Genomic DNA, 24949 nt, shown 5'->3' on the forward strand with positions numbered 1-24949 from the left:
TCTGACTCGAGTGCTCTCCCTGACTTGAGCCAACTAGCCCCCCAACTACCTACCTCGCCTGCCATGCTACTACCCCAAACCTGACCTGACTATCCCACCCAGCTTATACTCTTCTCAACCCAACTACCTCCACTGACTGCCCCCCCTACCCAAAGCAACCAACATCCTAACCACCTATCCCACCCACCTTGAGCTGACCCAAACACCCACCCTGGAGCCAACCAGACCACCCAACTATCCCCCCACCTGATTACACCCCTACCCAACCCAACTACCCCAACCCAGCTCAACCCAAGTAACCCCCAGACTCAACCCAGCCACCCCGCCACTGTATACTCCTCCCAATCCAACTACACCCTCCAACCTGATGATCCCCTGACCCAAAGTGACTACCACCTCACCTGACTACCCCTCTCCCCATCAAGCTGACGTGACCCGATAACTTCCTGGACCCAACTGGTTTATCCAACTACACCCCCGATCCAACCCAACTACCCCGTGACCCTACCTCACAACCTGGCCTGAGTACCCCCCACATGACTACACCGCTGACCCAACCAGGCTATTTCTCGTCCCCCTCAACCGACTGACCCGACTATCCTTCCCTCCCAACTGCCCCTCTGACTACCCGACTAGCTCCCCAACCATCCTACCATCTGACCAGATCTGGTGCCCCTCCCACCAGACTCTAACATCCCTGCACCCCACCCCACCCAAACCTGACCAACTATCCGCTCACCCGTTTACCCACTCATCCACTCATCCATTCATTCATTCCTTCCACGATTGGCTCCTTATCCTGATTCTGTGCCCCAATGTTTTAGATTTCCCAGCCAGCGGAAACAACCTATCAGCATCAGCCCAGCAACTCCTTTCAGAATCTCACATGTTTCAATGAGATCGTCTCTCATTCTTCTAAACTTCAGACGATATTGGCCCAAAATACTCAACCTCTCATCATAGGACAACCCACTCATCCTCGGGATCAATTTAAGGAACCTTTGCTGTACGGCCTCCAATACGAGCATATCCTTGGAGACTAAAACTGCACACACTACTCCAGATGTGGTCTCAATTGTAGCAGAACTTCTTTATTCATGTAGTCCAATCCTCTTACAATAAAGGCCAACATGCCATTTGCCATTCTAATTGCTTGCAGTATTTGCAAGCTAACTTTCTGCATTCCTTGTGTGAGCGCAACCAAGTCTCTTTGAACATCAACACTTACAAGTTTCTCACTTTATAAAAAAAATTGTTTTTCTATCTTTACCATGAAAGTTAATAACTTCACACTTCCTCAGTTTATACTACATGTTGTTGCCCCCTCACATAACCTGTCTATATCCCTTTGCAGCCTTTTGGTGTCTTCCCCACAGCTTACCTATCCACCTAGTTTTGTATCATCAGCAAACTTAGATACATTATTCTCTGTCTTTTCATTTAAGTCATTGGTCCCAGCATTGATCCTTGTGTCACATCACTATTCACTACCTGCCAACTTGAAAATACTCCATTTATGCCCACTCTCTGTTTTCTATCCGTTAACCAATCCAAACTAATATATTACCCTCACTCCCCCCCAGCTCCATGAGCCCTTATCTTGCCTATTAAACTTTTGAGTGGCATCTTATCAAATGCCTTTGGAAATTCAGGTATATTACATCTTCTACTTCCCCTTTAGATACCCTCTAGGTACATCCTCCAAAATCTCTAATAAATTTGTCAAGTAGAATTTCCCTTTAGTAAAACTATGTTCATTGATCCTAATCACACAATGTTTTTATAAGTGCATTGTTAAGACTAAAATGGCAATTGAACAATGTGCTACCTTTAAAGAAGAGATAGTTGAAGTACAGTCAAGGTATAGTCCCACAAAGGGGAAAGGTAGGGAAACAAATCCAGAGCTCCCTACATGATGAAAGCGATAGAGATTAAGCTGAAGTAGAAAAAGTGTACTTATAACACTTATAACAGATGTTAGGTGGATAATACAACCGAGAACTAGGTTGAATATAGAAGGTTCGGAGATGATGTCAAAAGCAAATAAGAGAAGCAAAGAGTATGAGAAAAGATAGGCAGCTAACGTAAAAGGAAATCCAAAAGTCTTCTATAAGCATAAAAACAGTAAAAGGGTGTTAAAAGGAGAATTGGGGCTGATTAGGGACCAAAAAAGGGATTTACGCATGGAGGCAGAGGGCATTGCTAAGGTATCATGTGACTATTTTGCATCTGTCTTTAGCAAGAAAGAAGGTGCTGCTCAGGTCATGGCGAAACGGGGTAGTTCAGGCACTTGAAGGGTTTAAATTGATGAGGAGGTGTTATTGAATAGCCTATCTGTACCTGAAGCTGATAAGGCAATATGACCAGATGAATTCAAAGCTACTGAAGGAAGTGACAATGGAAATTGCAGAGGCACTGGCCATAATTTTCCAGTTTTCCTTAGACTCGGGTGATGCTGGAGGACTGGAGAATTGCATTTGTTACACCCTTAGTCAAAAAAGGGGGTAAAGATAAGCCCAGCAACTACAGACCAATCAGTTTATCCTTGGTGGTGGAGAAGCTTCTAGAAGCAATAATTCAGGACAAAATTAATAGTCACTTGCACAGAGGAAAGTCAGCATGGATTTGTCAAGGGGAAATCAGTTTAACTAACTTGCTAGATTAGTTTGAAAAGATGACAGAAAGGATTGATGAGGGTAATGGTGCTGTGTTGATGCAGTGCACATAGACTTCCAGAAGGCATTTAATACAGTGCCATACAACAGACTTGTGAGCAAAGTTACAGCTCATAGAATAAAAGGGACAGTAGCAACATGGGTACGAAATTGGCTGAGTTAAGGGATGTTTTTTGGATTGAAGGAAGGTTTATATTGGAGATCCCCAGGGATTGTTGTTATGATTCTTACTCTTTCTAATATATATTAATTGACCTAGACCTAGATGTACAGGGTGCACTTTCAAAATTCAAAGGACGTAGACAAGCTGGTGTAATGGGTGTCTGAATGGCAGATGAAATTCATTACAGAGCAGTGTGAAATTACTTATCTTGTTAGGAAGAACATTATAAGACAAAAGGTACAATTCTAAAGGGAGTGCAGGAGCAAAGGTATATATGTGCATGAGTTATTGAAGGTGGCAGGACAGGTTAAGAGAGCGGTCAATAAAACATACAGTGTCCCAGCCTTTATTAATAGTGGCAATTGTACAAGAGCAAGGAGGTTATGTTAAAATTGTATAAAACATTGGTTTGGCCTCAACTGGAGTACTGCGTCCTGTTCTGGGTGTCACACATTAGGAAAGGTATAAAAGCATTAGAGTGAGTGCAGAAAAGATTTGCAAGAATGGTTCCAGGAGTGAGGAACTTCAGTTACATAGATAGATTGGAGAAGTTGGGACTGTTTTCCTTGGAGAAGAGACAGTTGAAAGGAGATTCGATAGAAGTATTCAAATTCATGAGGAATCTAGAGAGAGAAGATAAGAGAAAACTATTCCCACTGTTGGAAGGATCAAGAGCGAGAGGGCACAGATTTAAGGTAATCTGCAAAAGAAGCTATGGAGACACGAGGAGAAACTTTTTCATGAAGTGAGTACTTAAGATCTGGAATGAGCTGCCTGAGAGTGCGGTGGAGGCAGGTTCAATCAAGGCATTCAAGAGGGAATTGAATTATTATCTGAAAAGGAAGGATGTGCAGGTTTACAGGGAGAAGATGGGTGAATGGCACTAGGTGGTTTGCTCATTTGGAGAGCTGACACTGGCAAAACAGGCCAAATGGCCTCCTGTGTCATAACAATTCTGTAATTCTGTGACAAGCTTAAGCACTAGTCACCACGATGATGATGCCCAATTGGAAATGCCACATTGGCAGAGACCACTATTTCATCGGATTTAATTATTTGGAATGTGTAGCTTAATTTTTGTAAGGCAAATATAGTACAAAAGAATTTAACCTCAAGGGAAATGTATACAAAATAATTCAGATTTTCAAGTGAAGCTCAATATCTTAATGTACAGAATGTCTACTCAAATTATATTCTGAAGCTCCAGGGTAAAAATCAGTCAGAGGTTTAAACTCTGAAGTGTTGTAGAAGTGGACAAGTAAAACAGAACAACAAACTGACAAGTTAAGGGAAATTGTTTGGAATAATGAGCACTTCTCCCTCTAGTGGAAGACTAATAAGAGCTTAAAATTAATTAATAAACTAGTGGAAGTCAAAAGGATTTTTTGCATTTGTACAAAAGTGACTAGAAATTTTGAAAGTCAATCGAAAACAAGTTCAATAGTTTATACCAAACATACACCTGTTCCTCACTGTGTATTGTGGAAATCCAAAAATTGGAACCAAACATTTTAAAATAAAGTGGGTCATTACAAATTAAGCTTAGACATTTTGTTTAGAATTCCATTGCTCATCATCTACATTTTGTTTGTAAAGCTCCAATTTCTTAACCTCAAAATATATACTATAAAATAAATTTCTTAAATTCCCCAAATTATCTTTGTCAGTGTTTTCACAATTAGCCATGAAAAGATTTTACAATTTTAGGAATTCCTACTATTATGTATTCTACCAGTTTCTTACTATCATACTTGTGCCATTTTGAATAGTATAAAATAATCAACAGGTCATACACAGATCCTCATTCTTGATTGTAGCATGATTTTTTTAACTATATGCTATAATGAGCAGTTCTCTGTGTGCTACATGTGGCAAAATCAACGATAAACACATTTACAATTTTACAACACATATTTCACAGGAAATCCTCCTCTAATGTTACATAAATTGGTAATCAATGAATGCATTCTCAAAAGTACACTTTTCAGAAAACAACATTTCAAAACTATAAAATTTACACTTGAATATGTTATGCAAATATAGAACTTAATAGAGTGCATTCATTTTATAAAAATAAAAGTAGTTACACAGAGCTCCACCTTGGCTATGGTCTGAAAATAATTCTGATTCATCTCCTTCAGAAATGTTTGATGAATTACAAACCAATCTAGGAACCTTTTGGTATTATCTTCAACCTAGGCAGCTGCACTTTATTGTATGATCATCACATTCTTCAATGCTCCTTCCATACAGAGTAATTAGCTGTGAGTGGATCCTATGAAAGTCGAGTGGAAAAAAACTTACAAAATTCAGAAGACATATGTTTCATTATGTGATCTTGTTCTATGTTTGCCAGTTGATAGTGTTTAAATAATGAAAGTATACATAACGAGCTACAAACATACATTTTTAGTTCATTAATAAATTAGTTAATAAAACTTATACACCACTTGAACAAATTTCAGCTCATGGGATTAAAACAAATGGTTTGGTAGTTTTTGTTCTCTATTTGGTTTTTGAATGTTTTTTACTCACAAAGTTACCCTTAAATGAAAGTATGAAAAAATACTGACATTCTAACATAAACATTAAAAGAGTGCTGCAAAATTCTGATGTTGCATCTGTAAATAGTCATTGCTTACTTTATATGAACTTCTGAAGTTCCCTCCATTAAGTCACCATCAACATTCCACAGACAGCTTCCTTTCAGAGAAATCACAGAAGGGCGACATGAATGAAAATCAGCATTCTCCTCTGATGTTGCATCAGTCCAATTGTAATCGATCCTTGAGCGGATTTTAACTTCCTGGACTGTATATGTCTCCACAAAGGGAAAATCAAACTACAAGTAAAAAGACAATGTACAAAGATGTATTGAATGTTTGTTCAGCTTAGAATTTAAAATTAAACAGTGATTGACCCATTCTCAATTCCTTTTGGTAGTCACTTTTTTTTGTGAGTCATTAGTTTACAAGTTCATTCACATTGCAGTTCATAGGGAATGAGGACTCACTTGAAGGAGTGGTCTGTAATGCTCACCTGAGGAAATTGTCTAGTGCAAAAACCCAAAAAGGTAACAAATCAAACTGGAGATGATTACTGAATCATAAATACATTAGTCTTTATAAATGCAATTCATTATTGTTTAAAACTCAGACTGCTCCATAAACAACTATTTATAGATTGGCAAAAGAGTGGATTGTAAATTCATGCACAAAAAACAGAGCTAATCTGGATTAGATTGTACAATGTTTCACATTAAGTAACAATCCAGTACCTGATGCCTTGTGACAGGAAACTAATTTTCTTTAGGAGGACAAAGCATGCTAACACAATTAGGAGAAGAAGTCTATAGGATTTACTATTTATTAATCTGGGAAAACTAATTAAGTGGATCCACCAAAAAATGGCATATGTTTGCACTTACCTGATTCTTTAGGTTACCATATCGTTTTAGGTGCTTTATAAAATCTGCTCGTGAACTGTTTTGGACAACAATAAGCGACATGCTTCCATTATCCAACCTAAAATAGAAAATTAAATACTCACAGAAGGCACTTTATGTTCAGTTTAAATAGTGAATTAAAAACTATTAGTACAGGAGAATGTTTCTGGTTTGAATTGTTAATGGGTCTGTAGACTACAAATTACTGTTGATAATATTAGCAGATGAGCATTAAAAATGAATAGGTTAATGAGGCCATTAAAATAGTGGACAGGAATGTCATACGCATGTCACATGAATGTATTAAGTGTTTGCTAATATTGCTAACAACAAATTTTAGCCTCGTTTTAATAACACAGCTCAGTATGTGTTTATTTTTTTAAAAATTCATTCATGGAATGTGGGTGTCGCTGGCTACGCCAGCATTGTTTGCCCATTCCTAACTGCCCTTAAGAATGATAATGAGCTGATTTCTTGAATCACTGCAGTCCACATGGTGTAGGTACACCCATCATTCTGTTAGGGAGAGAGTTCCAGGATTTTGACACAGCGACAGTGAAGGAATGGCGATATATTTCCAAGTCAGGATGGTGTGTGGTTTGGAGGCGACCTTCCAGGTGGTGGTGTTCCCATGCAGCTACTGCCCTTGTCCTTCTATGGTCATGGGTTTGGAAGGTGCTGTCTAAGAAGCCTTGGTGATTTGCTGCAGTGCATCTTCTATATGGCAGACACTGCTGCTGCTGTGCGTCAGTGGTGGAGAGAGTGAATGTTTGTGGATGGGGTGTCAATCAAGCAGGCTGCTTTGTCCTGGATGGTGTTGAGCTTCTTGAGTGTTGTTGGAGCCGCACTCATTCAGGGAAGAGGAGAGTATTCCATCACACTCCTGACTTGTGTCTTGAGGACAGGCTTCGGGGAGTCAGGAGATGAATTACTTGCCACAGGATTCCTAGCCTCTGATCTGCTCTTGCAGCCACAGTATTTATATGGCTAGTCCAGTTCAGTTTCTGGTCAATTGTAACCCTCAGGATGTTGATTGTGGGGGATTCAGTGATGGTAATGCCATTGATTGTCAAGGGGCAATGGTCAGATTCTCTCTTGCTGCAGATGGTCATTAGCACCACACAAGTGTCAGGCAATGTTATTTGCCACTCCTCAGCCCAAGCCTGGATGTTGTTTAGGTCTTACTGCATTTGGACATGGACTGCTTCAGTATCTGAGGAGTTGCAAATGTTGCTGAACGTTGTGCAATCATAAGCAAACATCCCCACTTCTGACCTTATAATGGAAGGAAGGTCATTGATGGAACAGCTGGTTGGGCCAAGGACACTACCCTGAGGAACTTCTGCAGTGATGCCCTGGAGTTGAGATGATTGATTTCCAACAACCACAACCATCTTCCTTTGTGCTAGGTATGACTCCAAATAGTGGAGAGTTTTCCCCCTGATTCCCATTGACTCCAGTTTTGCTAGGGCTCCTTGATTCCACACTTGGTCAAATGCTGCCTTGATGTCAAGGGCAGTCACTCTCACCTCATCTCTGGAGTTCAGCTCTTTTGTTCATCTTTGAACCAAGGCTGTAATGAGGTCAGGAGCTGAGTGATCCTGACAGAACTCAAACTGAGTGTCAGTGAGCAGGTTACTTCTAAGCAGGTGCTGCTTGATAGCACTGTTGATGACCCCTTCCATAACTTTACTGATGATTGAGAGTAGACTGATGAGGTGGTAATTGGCCACCAGGTTGGAACTGTCCAGCTTTTTGTGTAAAGGACACACTTGGGCAATGTTCCACATTGTCGGATAGATGCCAGTGTACTGGAACAATTTGGCTAGTGGTATGGCAAGTTCGGGAGCACAAATCTTCAGCACTTTTGACACATAAAAGTGAATACATGTAGGAGCTCAAACAAAGTTATTATCAACGCACTACCACGTAGTCAGCGATGCTCACATCCCAGAAACAAACAAAGAAATGCTGTAAGTTTGCTACAGTATTTACGTGTGTGTTTGATCAGAATAATCTGGAGTTTTTAACATTCTGATTTAGTGTTAAAAATGCTTGGTGATGTGCTTTTGTTTTGTCAGTGGCTTGTAAGTGCTTTAAAAAATTGCTTTACTGGATTAAGATGAATCATTTAAGCAAGTTTGCACATTATCCTTGAGTAATGGGAGCAGGTGTGATTTTCTAATATCCGACTTGTCATTGAACCTAATCTGAACATCATCCAATGGTTATTTCAACCTTGACCTCAATAGATTCAACCAGCAACCATTTAAAAAATGTAAGATTACTGTGTCAACTGCAGTCCAAGTCCTCATAAGGTTCCAGAATATCTACATCACAGTATGAATTTTTGGGAATGAATGCAAAACCTCAGAGGGAGGACAGATATTACAAGTATTGGCCTATTTCTCTAAACCCACTGACCTGGTATTAGGTGCAAGGCCTCTTGGTGCCATTGAACAAAGACATGGAATGGCCATAATGCTAATATTGAGGAAACGTCCCTGCATGGTTTGCCATTTATCTTCATCAGCTGAAAAGCACCACAAATTAATGTTACTGCAGAAGGATACCACAAAGATATGGTTCCACTTCAAATTCACTGAAACTATCTGTTTTTAAATTGCAGATGACGTTCAGTACTCACTACATTGTTCAATCGCATTTATTTCATCTTCATTTCTAAAACAAATTGGAAAAATAAGGAATCTGTCAATATCAAAAGCAAATCCACTTTGATAACAAAATATAATGACCTGCAATTTGTGATGAGATTAATGCTACCAGCACCCACCTTTACTACCGACACCATCCACCTCCCTGGGAAGTCTGCCTAAGACCAAATCAGTTTGCTTGCAACCTCAGTGTCATATCTGACCCTGCAATGAGCTATCAACCACAAATTTGTGCCATCACTAAGAGTATTTTTACCTCCATAACATCACCTGAGTCCACGTCTGCCTCAGCTCTTCCGCTGCCGAAACCATCATTGGTTCCTGTATTAACTCCAGACTGGACTATTGCCGGTGTGAGGGCTTACAGGTCTGAGTGCATCCCCAGGAAGCCCTGATTCAGCTCCTGGAGTAGCCTCTCCATGAGAGTCGCCACTCTCTCCATGGAGGAGGCAGTGCGCTTGGCCATGAGAGTCACTGAATTGCTCATGCTCCGCATAGACTCCTCCACAGTGGAGGCTATGGCACGCATTCCCTCATGTATCTCCGCCAGATCCTCCTGCACACCGTGCTGGCTTCCAGCATCTGCTGCCTTAGGGACGACTCCAGAGACACATCATCAGCCACCAACTGAGCATGTTCCTGGTCCCCAGCGGACCTCCAACTGCCGGCGCCCTGGGCACTCTCTGCCTCTGCCTGCACCTCAAGCGAGTGTGAAGTGGACTCACTGCTATGCACCAAGATACTATTCCAACGATCTACTGACCACCAAGGTGCTGGTATCTGCACTGGTGCCTGCCTGGCTGAGAGGGTGCGACGCTGGTGCGTTTCTATCTTCTGTGTCCTCTGGAGTGAGCGGAGGGCCTTCAGGCTCCTGACCCCGACGGGCTTCTAGTAAGCCGAAAGGAAGAATAATGACATGTCATTAGTTGAAGTCATTACACTGTTACTGTGCGTGCCTGGCATCTGGATCAGGGTGTCCTCGTCTTTCCATTATCAATGGGGATCCCGTGTTCGAGGCTCACATCAATATGCAGACAACAGTGGAACGGTTGCTATGACAGACATTCTGGCCTCAGTGCACTGCACTCTTATCTTCCTGTGGCACCCCAACCTCACCGCGGCCGGTTCTCCAGCTCCAGTGCCTCCTGCTCGTATCTGTTCAAGATTAGAAGATGGAGCAGTCGTCCGCCAGTCTGCAACCTTTCAGCATTGTTGTGGGACGTCTTCTCCTGAAAGGATAGAAGAGCATTGATTAGTCCACCCTGTACCTGCATTGCCACTGCAGCCTGGCCAACCTCACCTGAGGAAAACCTCGCAGGGCTCAGCCCACTCGTGACCCTGGAGCCTCAAGACACTCATTCCAAGCAGACAGGGCTCACTCAATCCACTTGCCCAGATGCTGCCTCATTGACATTTGGCACTCACACTCTAAGAACTCTGAGGTCTGGGGGGTGGTGGAGTGTGGGGGCGCTCCTAACTGCTGTGCTAAGTGACCCATGCCAACTTGGTACTCACCCTTCCCAATCGCAGGAGATCATTGATGCACTTATGGCACTGCACCCATGTGTGCCTCACCACATCATGGGAGCTTACCCTGGATGCTACCTCCTCCCAGGCATTTCTGGTGAGGTGTGTGGGCCTCCTCCTCCCGTCCCTGGGGACAAGTATATCCCGGCGTGCCAGGACACCTCCAGGAGGGCAGTGAGACACTCGTCAGAAAAACATGGGGCCGACTGCCCTGCCAACCTGCCCTCCTACCTGCCATGCTCAGCACTAAGGTTTTCCATAACAAGGATCCTCCAAGATCTACATGAGCACAAGAGAGAAAAAAGGAATAACAAGATATACAGAAAGGCTTCACTGAGGTGGACTTGTGGATTATAAACATTAGTACAGACTAGTTGAGTCAAATGGCCTGTCCCTGTGTTGTCTGTAATGTTCCTATTTTATAACAGTGACTACACTTCAACAACAACAACTTGTATTTATATAGCACCTTTAAAATAATAAACCATCCCAGGACTCTTCATAGAGGCATTAAAAAAACAAACTATGACATAGAACTACATACGGAGATATTTGGACAGATGACCAAAAGCTTGATCAAGGAGGTAGGTTTTGAGGAGTGTCTTAAAGGAGGAAAGAAAAGTAGAGATATTTAGAGATGGAATTCCAGAGCTTCGGGCCTTGGCAGCTGAAAGCACAGCCACCAGTGGTGCTGTAATTATAATCAGGGATGATTAAGCCAGAATTAGATGAGTGCAGATGTCTCAGAGAGTTGTAGGACTGGAGGAGATTACAGAGATAAGGAGTAGCTCGCATGCAATGATTTGTTCACTAGCATCATTAGATCGCTTTGCTTTTCTGCTCCATCCAGTTGTTCACTTTCTAAAGTGTACGTGATGGTAATGGGGCTGGTTAGCTTAGATGGCTAGCATGTTGTTCGGAACAACAGCAACGCCAGGGGTTTAATTCCTGTCCTGGCTGAGGTAGACTTGGGACCTGCTCCTCCCCAGTCCTTGAGAAATGACGGCAATGGCAAAATGAGGAAAAACAGGAAGGATTTTTTTTTTTATTCATTCATTGGATGTGAGAAGATGGTGGTGAGCTGCCTTCTTAAACTGCTGCAGTCCATGTGCTATAGGTACAGCTACAGTGCTGTTAGGAATGGGAATCCAGGATTTTGACCCAGTGCCAGTGAAGGAATGGCGATATATTTCTAAGTCAGGGTGGTGAGTGACTTGGAGGGAAACTTCCACGTGGTGGTGTTCCCATGCATCTGCTGCGCTTGTCCTAGATGGTACTGGTCGTGAGTTTGGGAAGTGCTATCGGAGGAACCTTGGAGAGTTCCTGCAGTGCATCTTCTAGATAGCAAACACTGCTGCCACTGTGTGTCATTGGTGGAGGGAGCGAATGTCTGTGGATGGGATGCCAATCAAGCAGGCTGTTTTGTCCAGGATGATGTCAAGCTACTTGAATGTTGTTGGAGCTGCACTCATCCAGGCAAGTAGAGACTATTCCATCACACTCTTGACTTGTGTCTTGTAGATGGTGGACAGACTTTGGAGAGTCAGGAGGTGAGTTATTCGCCACAGGATGCCTACAGTCTGACCTGCTATTGTAGCCACAGTATTGATATGGCTAGTTCAGTTTCTGGTCAATGGTAACCCCCAAGATGTTAATAGTGGTGGATTCAGCAATGGTAAAACCATTGAATGTCAAGGGGCGATGGTTAGATTCTCCCTTGTTGGGGATGGTCATTGCCTGGCACTTGTGTGGCATGAATGTTACTGGCCACTTCTCAGCCTAAGCCTGGATACTGTCCTTGGTCTTGCTGCATTTGGACATGGGTTGCTTTAGTATCTGAGATGTTGCGAATGGTGCTGAACATTGTGTGCTCATCAGTGAATATCTCCACTTCTGGCCTTATGATGAAAGGAAGCTGAAGAAGCTGAAGATGGTTGGGCCAAGGACATTACCCTGAGGAACTCCTGCAGTAATGAACTGGAACTGAAATGATTGACCTCCAAAAACCACAACCATCCTCCTTTGTGTTAAGTATGACTCCAACTCTCCCTGGTCCCCATTACCCTCAGTTTTGCTAGGGCTCCTTGATGCCACACTCGGTCAAATGCTGCCTTGATATCAAGGGTAGTCACTCCCACCTCACCTCTGGAGTTCAGCTTTTTTATCCATGTTTGAAACAAGGTTGTAATGAGGTCAGGAGCTGAGTAGCCCTGGCAGAACACAAACAAAGTGTCAGTGAGCAGGTTATTGCTAAGCAAGTGCTGCTTGATAGCACTGTTGATGACGCTTCCCATCACTCCATCACTTTACTGATGATCGAGAATAGGCTGATAGGGCGGTAATTGGCTGGTTCGGATTTGTCCTGCTTTTTGTGTACAGGACATAACTGGGCAATTTTCCACATTGCCAGGTAGATGCCAGTATTGTAGCTGTACTGGAACAGCTTGGCTAGGGACACAGCAAGTTCTACAGCACAAGCCTTCAGTAGCTGTTGCCAGAATATTGTCGGTGCCCATGGCTTTTGCAGTATGCAGTGCCTTCAACTGTTTTTTGATATCATGTAGATTGAATCAAATTGGTTGAAGACTGACATTTGTGAAGATAGAGGCCTCCGGAGAAGTCCGAGATGGATCATCCACTTGGCACCTCTGGCTGAAGATCGTAGTAAATGCTTCAGCATTATCTTTTGCACTGAGGTGCTAGTCTTTCCTATCATTGACGATGGGGATATTTGTGCAGCCTCCTTCTGCAGTGAGTTGTTTAACTGTCCACCACCATTCACTACTGGATGTGGCAGGGCTGCAGAGCTTAGATCTGATCCGTTGGCTGTGGGATCGCTTAGCTCTGTCTATCGTATGCTGCTTATGCTGTTTGGCATGCAAGTAGTCCTCAGCCATAGCTTCGCCAGGTTGACACATCATTGGTGCCTGGTGCTGCGCCTGGCATGCCCTCCTACACTCTTCACTGAACTAGGGGTTGATCCCCTGGCTTGGTGGTAATGGTAGAGGGTGGATATGCTGGGCCATGAGGTTACAGATTGTGGTTAGGTACGATTCTGCTGCTGCTGATGGCTAATAATGTCCCATGGTTGCCCACTCCTGAGTTGCTAGATCTGTTCGAAATCTATCCCATTTAGCACGGTGGTAGTGCCACACAACACGATGGTGGGTATCCTCACTGTGAAGATGGGACTTTGTTTCCAGAAGGACTGGGCGGAGGTCACTCCTACCGATACTGTCACAGACAGATGCATCTGTGACAGGCAGATTGGTGAGGACGAGGTCAAGTATGTTTCTCCCTCTTGTTGGTTCCCTCACCACCTGCCGCAGACTCAGTCTAGCAGCTATATCCTTTATGGCTTGGCCAGCTCTGTCTGTACTGGTGCCAGTGAGCCACTCTTGGTGATGAATGCTGAAGCCCCCCAACCCAGAGTCCATTCTGCGCCCTTGCCAGCCTCAGCATTTCCTCCAACTGGTGTTCAACATGGAGGAATACTAATTCATCATCGGGAGGAGTGGGAGTGTGGAGTACGTGGTAATCAGTAGGAGGTTGCCTTGCCCATATTTGACATGATACCATGAAACCTTTATGGGGGCTGGAGTTGATGTTGAGGATCCCAGGGCAACTCTCTCCTGACTGTATACCACTGTGCTGCCAGCTCTGCTAGGTCTGTCCTGCCGTTGGGATAGGATATACCCAGAGATGGCGATGGTAGTGTCTGGGACATTATCTGTAAGGTACTATTCCGTGAGTATGACTCTGTCAGGCGGTTGCTTGACTAGTCTGTGGGACAGCTCTCCCAATTTTGGCATAAGCCCCCAGATATTAGTAAGGAGGATTTTTCAGAGTCGACAGGGCTGAGTTTGTCATTGTCATTTCTGGTGCCTCGGTTGATGCCAAATGGTCTCTCCAGTTTCATTCCTTATAGACTTCATAGCGGTTTGATACAATTAAGTGGCTTGCTAGGCCATTTCAGAGGACATTTAAGAGTCAACCATGTTACTATGGATCTGGAGTCACATGTAGGCCTGACCAGATAAGGGCAGCAGATTTTCTTCCCCTAAAGGATCTTGGTGAACCAGATGAGTTTTTACGACAATCAACAATGGTTTCATGGTCATCATTAGACCTTTAGTTCCAGATTTTTTATTGAATTCAAATGCCACCACAAACCCAGAGCATTACTTGGGACTCTGGATTGCTAGTCCAGTGACAATACCACTTCTCCACTGCCTCCCAGGAGGCTCCGGATAAAGCATCAACAGACAATGAGGCAAGGACCTGCTGGGCAGAGCACATGAGAATGAGGTGATGTTTCTATCTTTTCAACCAAAAAACATCACCTCACATTTATCTATGTTAACTTGCTACTTAACTGACAAGGCTGCAATTTTTCTAATGTTTTAATGTATTATGTTGTACTCCTCATTAATGCTGGCTATACACATCACTGCGAATCATCCACAAATTCTGAAACTGAGTTACTTGTTCCCAAGTCAAAATTGTTAGTGTAAATGTCAACCCACTTCTATCTTTTCTCTGTTGAAAATAACTTTAGTTGCTTGAGCCTTTCTTCATAATGTAGCCCATTATGCCTAGAATCATTCTGGTCACTCTTACTTGGACCTTCAAATGCAACCAAATGCTTTTAAAGTAGAATGACTAAAAGTGCAAGACAAGCTCCAGGCTCAGGCCCATTGTTTATCTATAGAATGTCAGTGTAATTTGTTGAATTATAATCCAACACCTTTCATTAGAACATAGACAATGACCATGGCCAGCAAGAAAGAAACCAACCATCTCCACCCCCCCTCCCCCACCCACTTAAACCAGCTTATATTTCACCCCTTTCCTATTTTTACTTAGTTCTGTTGAAGGGTCATGAGGATGCGAAACGTCAACTGTGCTCTTCTCCCCCGATACTGTCAGACCTGCAAAGTTTTTCCAGGTATTTCTGTTTCTGTTTTTTCACTAAAATAACAGCAGTTTTGCCTTGGGGGAATATTACTGGGAGTTATTACCAAGCAGTTTACTTGTGTGTTCTGACCAAGTGTGTTTTCCTGTAAGGGGTTGTTTTGTAAGGCTGTTTCAACTGTGTAACTTTAATTTTCTGTGCTTAGGTTTTATTTTCTTCTTGTTAATAAAGCTTTTAAAGTTATAAAATCTTAAAGGAGTTACTGAAGTTCTATGCTTCCAGGATTAGTAGATTTTCCTCCTCATTTTTAAAATACAAAAAAAAGTTTCCCTCTGGGATTTGGCTTGCTCAGCAAATAACATCAGCTGTGGTCATTACAAATTTGGGGGCTTAAAACTCATTGATTGAATTAGAATTTGTGAACGAGTACAAGGAGAATACTGGACTCAGGAGTTTTGTGTTGAGGGATTTTAAAGTGGTTGCACTGCAAAATGGCTTTGGGATTTGCGAAGATCTTTGTGGGAGCGGAAAATGTAACTGGGGAGTACTTGAAATCTTTGATTAAAACAAAGCTGAGAGAATTAGCAGATAAAGTGCAGGTGGAACTAAAAGCAGAACTTCGTAAGGCTGATACAGTTAAAGTACTAATCCAGCATTTAAAGTTGGAAGAGACACTTGAAACTAGTGTGTCACAGCCAGAGGTAGTAAGACTTCAGTTGCAGGTGAGTAAGCTTGAACTTGAACAAGAAATTGAATTGAAAAGGCTTGAATTGGAAGAAAAAGAGAAGGAAAGAGAAATGAGAAATTGAATTAGGAAAAAGAGAAAGAGAAAGAAAAAGATAGATTAAAAAAATAGAAATAAAAACAAGCTTCAATGGGAAACAACAGGAGCAAGAATGGGAAAGAAAAGATTGCAAGAAATAGAAATGCGAAAGCTTGAAATTTAACTTTGAAGTTAGCAATTGAGAAAAAGAATAAGGAAAGAGATTGACAGCTTCAGAGAGAGAAAGAAGCCAGAGAGTATGAACTGTCTAAAGTGGAATTTAGAACAAAGGAAGAAAGGAGAAATAGTGATTTAGATGGTGACTTTGATTTCTTTGAGGAATTTGATTTAACTAAAAATCTTCAGTGAGTGCTTAAATTTACAGATGATGGAGTTGAAAGATATTTTAACTCATTTGAAAAGATAGCTATAAAATTGAATTGGCAAAGAGATGCTTGGACTATAATGTTACAGAATGTTCTGTCAGGTACAGCCATGAATGTGTTTGCCAGCTTATCAAAGGCGCAATCCGCTGACCACGAGGTGTCCCTGAGCTTGCTCCTGAAGCTTATCAGTTCAAGTGTAGGACTATAAGAAAAAGACCTAATCAAACATTTGTAGTTTGTAAGAGAAAAATAAATTTTCTGGCATCAGTGGTTTAGGGCAGTGAAATTAGATAAGGCTTTTGAAAATGTAAGAGAAATTATGATTATGGAAGAATTTAGAAATAGCATTCCAGTAACTATCAAGATACCTTTAGATGAAATACAAAGTAAAAAGATGAGCTGCTGTTTTAGCCAATTCTTATAGGGCAGAATTTTGCCCTTGGCGGGCAGGGGAGGTCGGGAAGGCGACCGTCCAGCGTGAAAGGCAGCTGGGGAAGCGCTGAGAAGGGGCGGGCGGGGGCAGGGGCATGATGTCTGCCGGGTCTAATGGCTGGTTCAAAAGCCACCCAGGTAGCCCCTGGAAGGCTGCCACGGAAGGACATTGAACTCTTGATGGATTCCATTGTGGTTGGACATGGCAGGCGGGAGGGCAGGTCGGCGGGGCAGTCGGCCTCGCGTTTCTCCGATGAGTGCCTTCCAGCCCTCCTCAAATTGGTGGCAGCCAGGAGGGAAGCCCTAGTCCCCAGAGACAGGAGGAGGAGGCCGCCCGCACCTCACCAAAAAGTCCTGAGAGGAGGTGGCATCCAGGCTGAGCAGCCATGACATGATGAAGCGCTTCAATGATCTCCTGCAATCGGGATGGGTCAGTACCCTGTTGGCATGGGTCAGTGTGCAGAAAAGTTAAGGGCTGGCCATCCCATCGTGGACCTCAGGGGTGTAAAACTCTGAGTGCCAACTGTCAATGACGCCAGAGCTGGCCAAGGAGGTGAGCCCTGGCTGCTCGGTGGGCGTAAGATTGCCGTCTAGTATCTCAGTGCACAACGGTGAGGGCAATTCACACTGGCTTGAGGTGCAGGTGGAGGCAGAGAGTGCCCCGAGCGCCAACAGTCAGAGGACTGCTGGAGACCAGGACAATACTCAGGTGATGGCTGAAGATGGGCCTCTGTAGTCGTCCATTGGGCAGCAGATGCTGGAAGTCCAGTGGGGTGTGCGGGAGGACCTGGCGGAGATACATGAGAGCATACATGCCATGGCGACCCTCATAGAGAGGCTCCTCCAGTAACAGAATCAGGGGTCCCTGGGGTTGCACTTGGACCTGCAAGCCCACACACCAGCAATGACCTCAGCTGGTCAGTGTCCGTGTGGGAGATGGGTTGGGTACCCAGTATACCAGCTAGGTGCCCGTCCACCAATGGTGAGCAGGGAGGTCCAAAGCGACCTCACATTGGCGCACGAGCTGCCTATCACCACTGCGGCTCCTCTCAGGGCACTCCGGATGACGCCAGCAGCTCCTCCGCCCCTCTGCCAGTGACCGTGACATCTGATGAGGCTGTGATGACTGGGGAGATGCCAGCCATTACGGGGACAGCACAGGCTCCACGGGCCAGAGGACGACCGGCAAGGTCATCAAGGCCAACAAGACAGCAGAGTCAGCAGGCTGCCTCCAATGCCGATGCCAGCGAAGGGGGAGCACCTAGACGTAGCATCCGCAAGTGTAAATGTAAAGCACCTTAAGTACAAGACAGCCTTATCATGGGTGATATTTTGTTTGCCCATTTTGATTCAATTTTATAATGGCATGATTAACAACACCTGTTAATGTTCATCTCAGCTATGTTTCACGTGCATAATTAAATGAGATTTTATTTTGTGCTATTGGCCTCTGTATGCTTCATTTGTTCTGTTTGTTCTGTGGGCATAGGGTAAGCCATTATGTTATGATAGACGTGTGTCTTCTGAAACTTTATTGCACAGGCACAGAGTGTTTGTTGCTGGCCAAGGAAATGGTCCTCTCTGGGATCGAGTACAAAGCCTGCAGCCCTGCCATTTGGTGGTGGTTAATCTATGGTGTCCCAGCTGAAGGAGTGTCGGATCAAAGCATTCCGGGTGTCCCTGCCTCCCTGGAGGTTACCCAGGTCAGCGTCCATGCCCTCAGCGTTTTCCTCAACGTGTTCGTCCTCGGACTCACTACTGGACTCATTATCTGTTACCTGTGCAGCTGCGTCAACATCCTCTTCCTCCACTAGGTCCCCCTTTGCCAGTGCCAGATTGTGCAGAGCGCAGCATGCAACCACTATCAGTGACACACGCTCTGGGGCATATTGCAGTGTGCCCCCTGAATGGTCCAGGCCTCGGAAGCATATCATGAGAAGACCTATGGTTCTCTCTACCACTGCTCTTGTGGAGGCGTGGCTAATGTTGTACCATTGCTCTGCCTCTGTTCTTGGGTAGCGGAGAGGCATCATGATCCACCTTTTCAGGGGATAGCCCTTGTTGCCCAGCAGCCTAGCATCCATTCGGGCTGGAGTACTGAAGAGCCTCGGCACCCGGGAGTGTCTCAGGATGTAAGCGTCATGGGATCTGCCAGGGTACCTTGCACAGACTTGCTGAAACTGCCTCTTGTGATCACACACTATCTGCACGTTCATGGAGTGGAATTCTTTCTTGTTGACAAAGGCAGCTGGCTCACCCGCTGCGCCTTGATGGCCACATGTGCGCAGTCAATGCGACCCTGGATGTGGGGGAACCCAGTAATCGCTGCAAAGCACCTGGCTCGCTCTGCCTGGCTGGCTTCGTCCGTACGGTAGTGAATGATAGTCAATGCACGCCTGGACAGAGCTTCTGTCACCAGTTTGACATAACTATAGATAGCTGACTGGGAGACTCCACACAGATCCCCCACTGAACCCTGGAAAGAGCCGGAGGCATAGAAGTTGAGGGCCACTGGGACCTTCAGAGCCACTGGCATGGAGTGTCCACCCACACAGTCGGAGCTGATCTCAGCCCCGATCCTCTGACAAATGGACTGTTTCCTTTGAGATGGAGTCTCCTTCGGCATTACACCTAGGAGATATTAAATATCACCACCATCAACACCTCTTTGTCCTTTTGTCTATGACATCTTTTGGTTATCTCCACCGCTCACTGGCCCTCTATCCAGATCTACCTGTCCCACCCCCCGCCCCCCTTAAACCAGCTTATATTTCACCTCTCTTCTATTTTTCCTTAGTTCTGTTGAAGAGCCATACAGACTCGAAACATTAACTGTATTCCTCTCTGCAGATGCTGTCAGACCTGCCGAGTTTTTCCAGGTATTTTTATTTTTGTTTTTGTTTTGGATTTCCAGCATCCGCAGTTTTTTGCTTTTATCTTAAGGTAGCTGTATCGCTGCCTAAAAACCCTGGCAGTGGGATAGTGCCATTTTCTGTGGCCCCTTCTGCTTTGGACTGCTAGCTGGGCTGCCCCCCTTGTGTCTGAGCTTCTCCTCCCATGGGTCACTCCCCTGGAAGCTGCACTGGGACACCTGGCCTCGTCTCCCTTCTGCCCCTCTCTTCCTCTTCAGAGGAAGTGCCACCAGCAGAGACCACTATCCCATTACCAGGGTCATGAAAGGCTATCTGATACCTGGAAGGGCCCACATGTTCCAAGTCCTCCGGGGCCTTGGAAGACAACAATAAGTTCCGAAATGAAGCCTAGGAATGTTCAGAATACAGCTTTGAAGCAAGATGAAACTGTCCAGTTCACAAAAGCAACCAGCAGCACACGATCTCCAAAACTCCTCACTAATCACATTGACAATGCTACTATAAAAACAAAAATAAAAACAAAAATAAAAACAAAAAAACTGCGGATGCTGGAAATCCAAAACAAAAACAGAATTACCTGGAAAAACTCTGCAGGTCTGGCAGCATCGGCGGAGAAGAAAAGAGTTGACGTTTCGAGTCCTCATGACCCTTTGACAGAACTTGAGTTCAAGTCCAAGAAAGAGTTGAAATATAAGCTGGTTTAAGGTATGTGTGTGGGGGGCGGAGAGAGAGAGAGAGAGAGAGAGAGAGAGAGAAGTGGAGGGGGGGTGTGGTTGTAGGGACAAACAAGCAGTGATAGAAGCAGATCATCAAAAGATGTCAACAACAATAGAACAAAAGAACACATAGGTGTTAAAGTTGGTGATATTATCTAAACGAATGTGCTAATTAAGAATGGATGGTAGGGCACTCAAGGTATAGCTCTAGTGGGGGTGGGGAGAGCATAAAAGATTTTTAAATTTTTAAAAATTATGGAAATAGGTGGGAAAAGAAAAATCTATATAATTTATTGGAAAAAAAAGGAAGGGGGAAACAGAAAGGGGGTGGGGATGGGGGACGGAGCTCACGACCTAAAGTTGTTGAATTCAATATTCAGTCCGGAAGGATTTGCAGCCTTCCAGACTGAATATTGAATTCAACAACTTTAGCTCCCTCCCCCATCCCCAACCCCTTTCTGTTTTCCCCCTTCCTTTTTTTTCCAATAAATTATATAGATTTTTCTTTTCCCACCTATTTCCATTATTTTTAAATATTTTAAAATCTTTTATGCTCTCCCTACCCCCCACTAGTTACACCTTGAGTGCCCTACCATCCATTCTTAATTAGCACATTCGTTTAGATAGTATCACCAACTTTAACACCTATGTGTTCTTTTGTTCTATTGTTGTTGACATCTTTTGATGATCTGCTTCTATCACTGCTTGTTTGTCCCTACAACCACACTCCCCCTCCACTTCTCTCTCTCTCCGCCCCCCACACACACACCTTAAACCAGCTTATATTTCAACTCTTTCTTGGACTCGAACTCAAGTTCTCTCGAAGGGTCATGAGGACTCGAAACGTCAACTCTTTTCTTATCCGCCGATGTTGCCAGACCTGCAGAGTTTTTCCAGGTAATTCTGTTTTTGTTCTGACAATGCTGCTGATCCTTTCATCCCATCCGTGGATGAGCTTCCACAAATTGTGGCCTGCCCATTTTGCCCGTGCAACAGCCAAAAATTTGCACAGGCTACATAAATGTGGAGCCAATTGGTGTGTCAAGGGCCTTAACTGGCCTCTTAATGGCAGTGCATTCCGTCTCCCTTGTGCACCCTCCTAGTGAAATATTGCACACGTGCACGTTGACGTCAGCACGCTGGCCAACATCAATGCGCGTTGTTTCACGCTCAAGCGGGTCGAGCAAAAAATTCTGCCCTTGATGTTTCACACAGTTGAGTGTAGGAAAAGGGTCACATGGGGCTCAGCAAGGAAATTGGAGGTATAGAAAACCTAGTGATGGTAAAAGTGTTTGCAACAAGGAGCAAGTTGAAAGACTCCAATCTATTAAAGAGGAAAGGTAGAAGGAAGAGGTGAAGGAAGGAAAGTAGTATGTCATCATTGTAACAAGGCTGGACATGCAAGATCAAATTGCTGGAAGTTAAATCTGGGAAAAGATCACTCAGGAAGAGAAAATTAGAATAAAGCTGAGGTGTTTAGTTCCTTGAGGTTAGTGGAGTTACAGAAGCAGGATCCAGACTGTAAGCAGTTATAACCAGACAGCTTATTTGGAAACAGAGGCAGAATACATTCCAGAATGCTATTAAAGACAATGTGTTAATGAGGAAATGGAGGCCACCTCATGTCCTGGCAGACAAAAAGTAGGCGATAGTGATACCATCTGGATACCGGAATGAAATTTTAAGAGTGGCTCATGAAAACCCAATGGCTGGACATTTGGGCATTAGGAAAATTAAAGCTAAGATAGAAAACCATTCCTATTGGCCTGGAATACATAAAGGCGTATTTAAATTCTGTCAAACATACCACAAATGTCAAGTAATAGGGAAACCTCAAGCAGTAATTAAATCTGCACCTTTAATTCCAATTCCGGCATTTGAGGAGCTTTTTATCAGGGTCCTGATTGATTGTGTAGGAAGCCTCCCTCAGACTAAAAATGGAAATCAGCATTTACTGACAATCATCGACGGGTCCGCGAGATTGCCAGATGCAATATCTTTAAGGAAAATCACAGCAAAGGTGATTGTAGAAGAGTTGACCAAATTCTTTACCAGATATGGGTTGCCAAAAGAAATAGTCAGATTAGGGTTCAAATTTCATGTCACAGCTGTTTAAAGGAGTGATGAACAGCTTAGGAATAAAGCAATTTAGGTCGTCAGCCTATCACACTGAATCACAAGGTGCTTTAGAAAAGTGGCATCAAACCTCAAAGACAATGATTAAATCATACAGTCAAGGCTACCCACATGACTGGGATTGAAGAATTTCATTCTTGTTGTTTGTTGCTAGGGACACACATAAAGAGTCAACAGAGTTCAGTCCTTTCGAGTTAATTTATGGTCATGAAGTAAGGGGACCACTCAAACTGATTCAGGAGAAAGATCTGAAACGACTCTCCTGGCTTATGTGTGAAATTCAGAGAAAGATTGAGTACGGCATGTGAATTAGCTAGGGAACATTTAAAGATATCTCAGCAGGTGATGAAGGCAAATGCGGATTAAAGAGAAAAGGCTTGTAGTTTTGTGACTGGGAGTGTTAGTATTGTTGCCAGTGTTAGGCGCCATTAAAGGCAAAGTTTAGTGGACCTTACCAGATTGAAAAGAGACTGAGAGAGGTAAACACTGTAGTAAATACCCCAGATAGAAGAAAGAGTCAGCGGGTGTACCATGTAAACATGCTCGGAAGATACTTTGACAGAAAGGATAAACGAAAGGAGATATTAATAGTTGTAAGTAAGGAGGAGGAAACAGAAATAAAAGATTCTGAAATTAACCTTCCTCTGATTAAATTGGACAATGAGAAAGTACTTAAGAATCTAAATGTGATATTAAGTTACCTTCCAGAGAACTGCTGAAGTTATTTACAAGAACTGTTACAGTTGAAAACTGATGTTGATGTGAGGGATTCAGTTTCAATAAGGCAACACCCAGTATCTATCTCTCTGATTATACTGTCTCTCACCACATTCCTTTTCACTTCCCATTGTTTGGTTCATATCCTGGCCTGAGATCTCCTTCCATCTTATACGTGGATGACCTTGCTTGGGATGGATAGACAGTTCATTTGGCTTATGTGGAATATCATGTTAACAGGAAATGTTACCTAAAAGAATTTGGCTAACTGAAACTTGAGCAGTTGATAAGCAAAGTGAACCATTCATCACCTACCTTTGGCCTTCCTGATCTGCCATGTGTGCGTTTTCCGTTGGTAGAAATGATAATTCACAGTCTTCTGGCCTAAACACATGAAACATCTTAATTATCACAACAAAGGTTTTTTTGTTGAATTTAAACTCCCAGGCAATGCTCAATTATCAGTTATAGATGAAATCAAATGTACATATAATGACTTCTAACAAATGGGCTAAATTTTTGTAGAAATAACCAACTCAGAGTTAAAGGGAGGGAAGAATTTCTTTTGTTTGTTTCTACTTGTGTAAAGAGGGGAACTGATATGTTGGATACCAAAACATCTCTCTTACTTGAGATTCGTCAGTGTTTTGATCATAGCAAACTCTTTCCGCTGGTTGGAAGGCATCCAACGATGCCTTTCTGCTAAGGCCAGGGTTCTCCCACCAAAGCCAAACATGGCTGAGAAACCAAATTGAAGCAACCTGTGATGACTACTAAAACTGCAAACATCCACTTCTTGGAGGTTACCTAAAGCACCGAGAATAAAAAATACAGTGTTAAAATTTAGACATAACAAAGATCTGTGCTGTCATTGTGCGTCATCAAATCCAAGTGATACAGAAATGTAGTGGTATAAGTCCCCAGGGACAGAACTTTTCGTTCTGCAGGCAGGTACGCGTCTGACCAACGGGAGTAAAATAGTGTGCAATGACGTCAGCCAAGCGTTCCGACATCATCGCGCACGCTTGCGATCTTTCGGTTGGCAGGCACGCGCAAGAGGCTGCAGCGCGCCCGCCAAAAATGAAGAGATCCATTAAGGCCCTTAAGCAATTAACTGTGTTACATTTTTTTGCTGCCCGCTTAACCGTTCAGTGGCAGGCGGGCAGATTGGCCAGGCGGTCTTTGCATTTTTCATGAAACCTCATCCACGGGCGGGATGAGTTTTCCAACGGATTACTAAAAAAAAAAACAAAAAAAAATTTTTAACATCCTTTTTCACATGTCCCTCTTCATGTGATTGAGTCACAAGTGGGGGCATGTTTCTATCATTGGTAAAAAGTTTATTTTTGGGATTTAAAATTCTTCAGCTCTCTGAAGCAGCTCTGTGCCTTCAGAAAGCTTTCAGTGAGCGCTCCCCCACGCATGCACACACTACAGCACTCGCGCGCCTCCTGTCCCCACCCTGGCAATGCTGAGGCTCTTAGCGCACATTTCATGCTGGCTGGCCGTTAATTGGCGTACCGTCG

General features: G+C 43.7%; 1 protein-coding gene across 1 annotated transcript in view; it reads right to left on the reverse strand.

Annotated features, from left to right (window-relative positions):
• Window positions 1-5028: 5028 nt before the first annotated feature.
• Window positions 5029-24949, reverse strand: part of cerkl (ceramide kinase-like) — a 302767-nt gene continuing 282846 nt past the window's right edge. The window contains exons 7-13 of the mRNA XM_041200251.1: window positions 24053-24230; window positions 23739-23807; window positions 8931-8965; window positions 8708-8816; window positions 6266-6362; window positions 5481-5680; window positions 5029-5113 (exon numbers count right to left, since the gene is read on the reverse strand). Of these exons, the coding sequence (XP_041056185.1) occupies window positions 5029-5113; window positions 5481-5680; window positions 6266-6362; window positions 8708-8816; window positions 8931-8965; window positions 23739-23807; window positions 24053-24230 (773 nt within the window). The remainder of the gene's footprint in view (window positions 5114-5480; window positions 5681-6265; window positions 6363-8707; window positions 8817-8930; window positions 8966-23738; window positions 23808-24052; window positions 24231-24949) is intronic.

Source organism: Carcharodon carcharias, chromosome 12 (genome assembly GCF_017639515.1).
Source record: "Carcharodon carcharias isolate sCarCar2 chromosome 12, sCarCar2.pri, whole genome shotgun sequence".
NCBI classification, from domain to species: Eukaryota; Metazoa; Chordata; class Chondrichthyes; order Lamniformes; family Lamnidae; genus Carcharodon; species Carcharodon carcharias.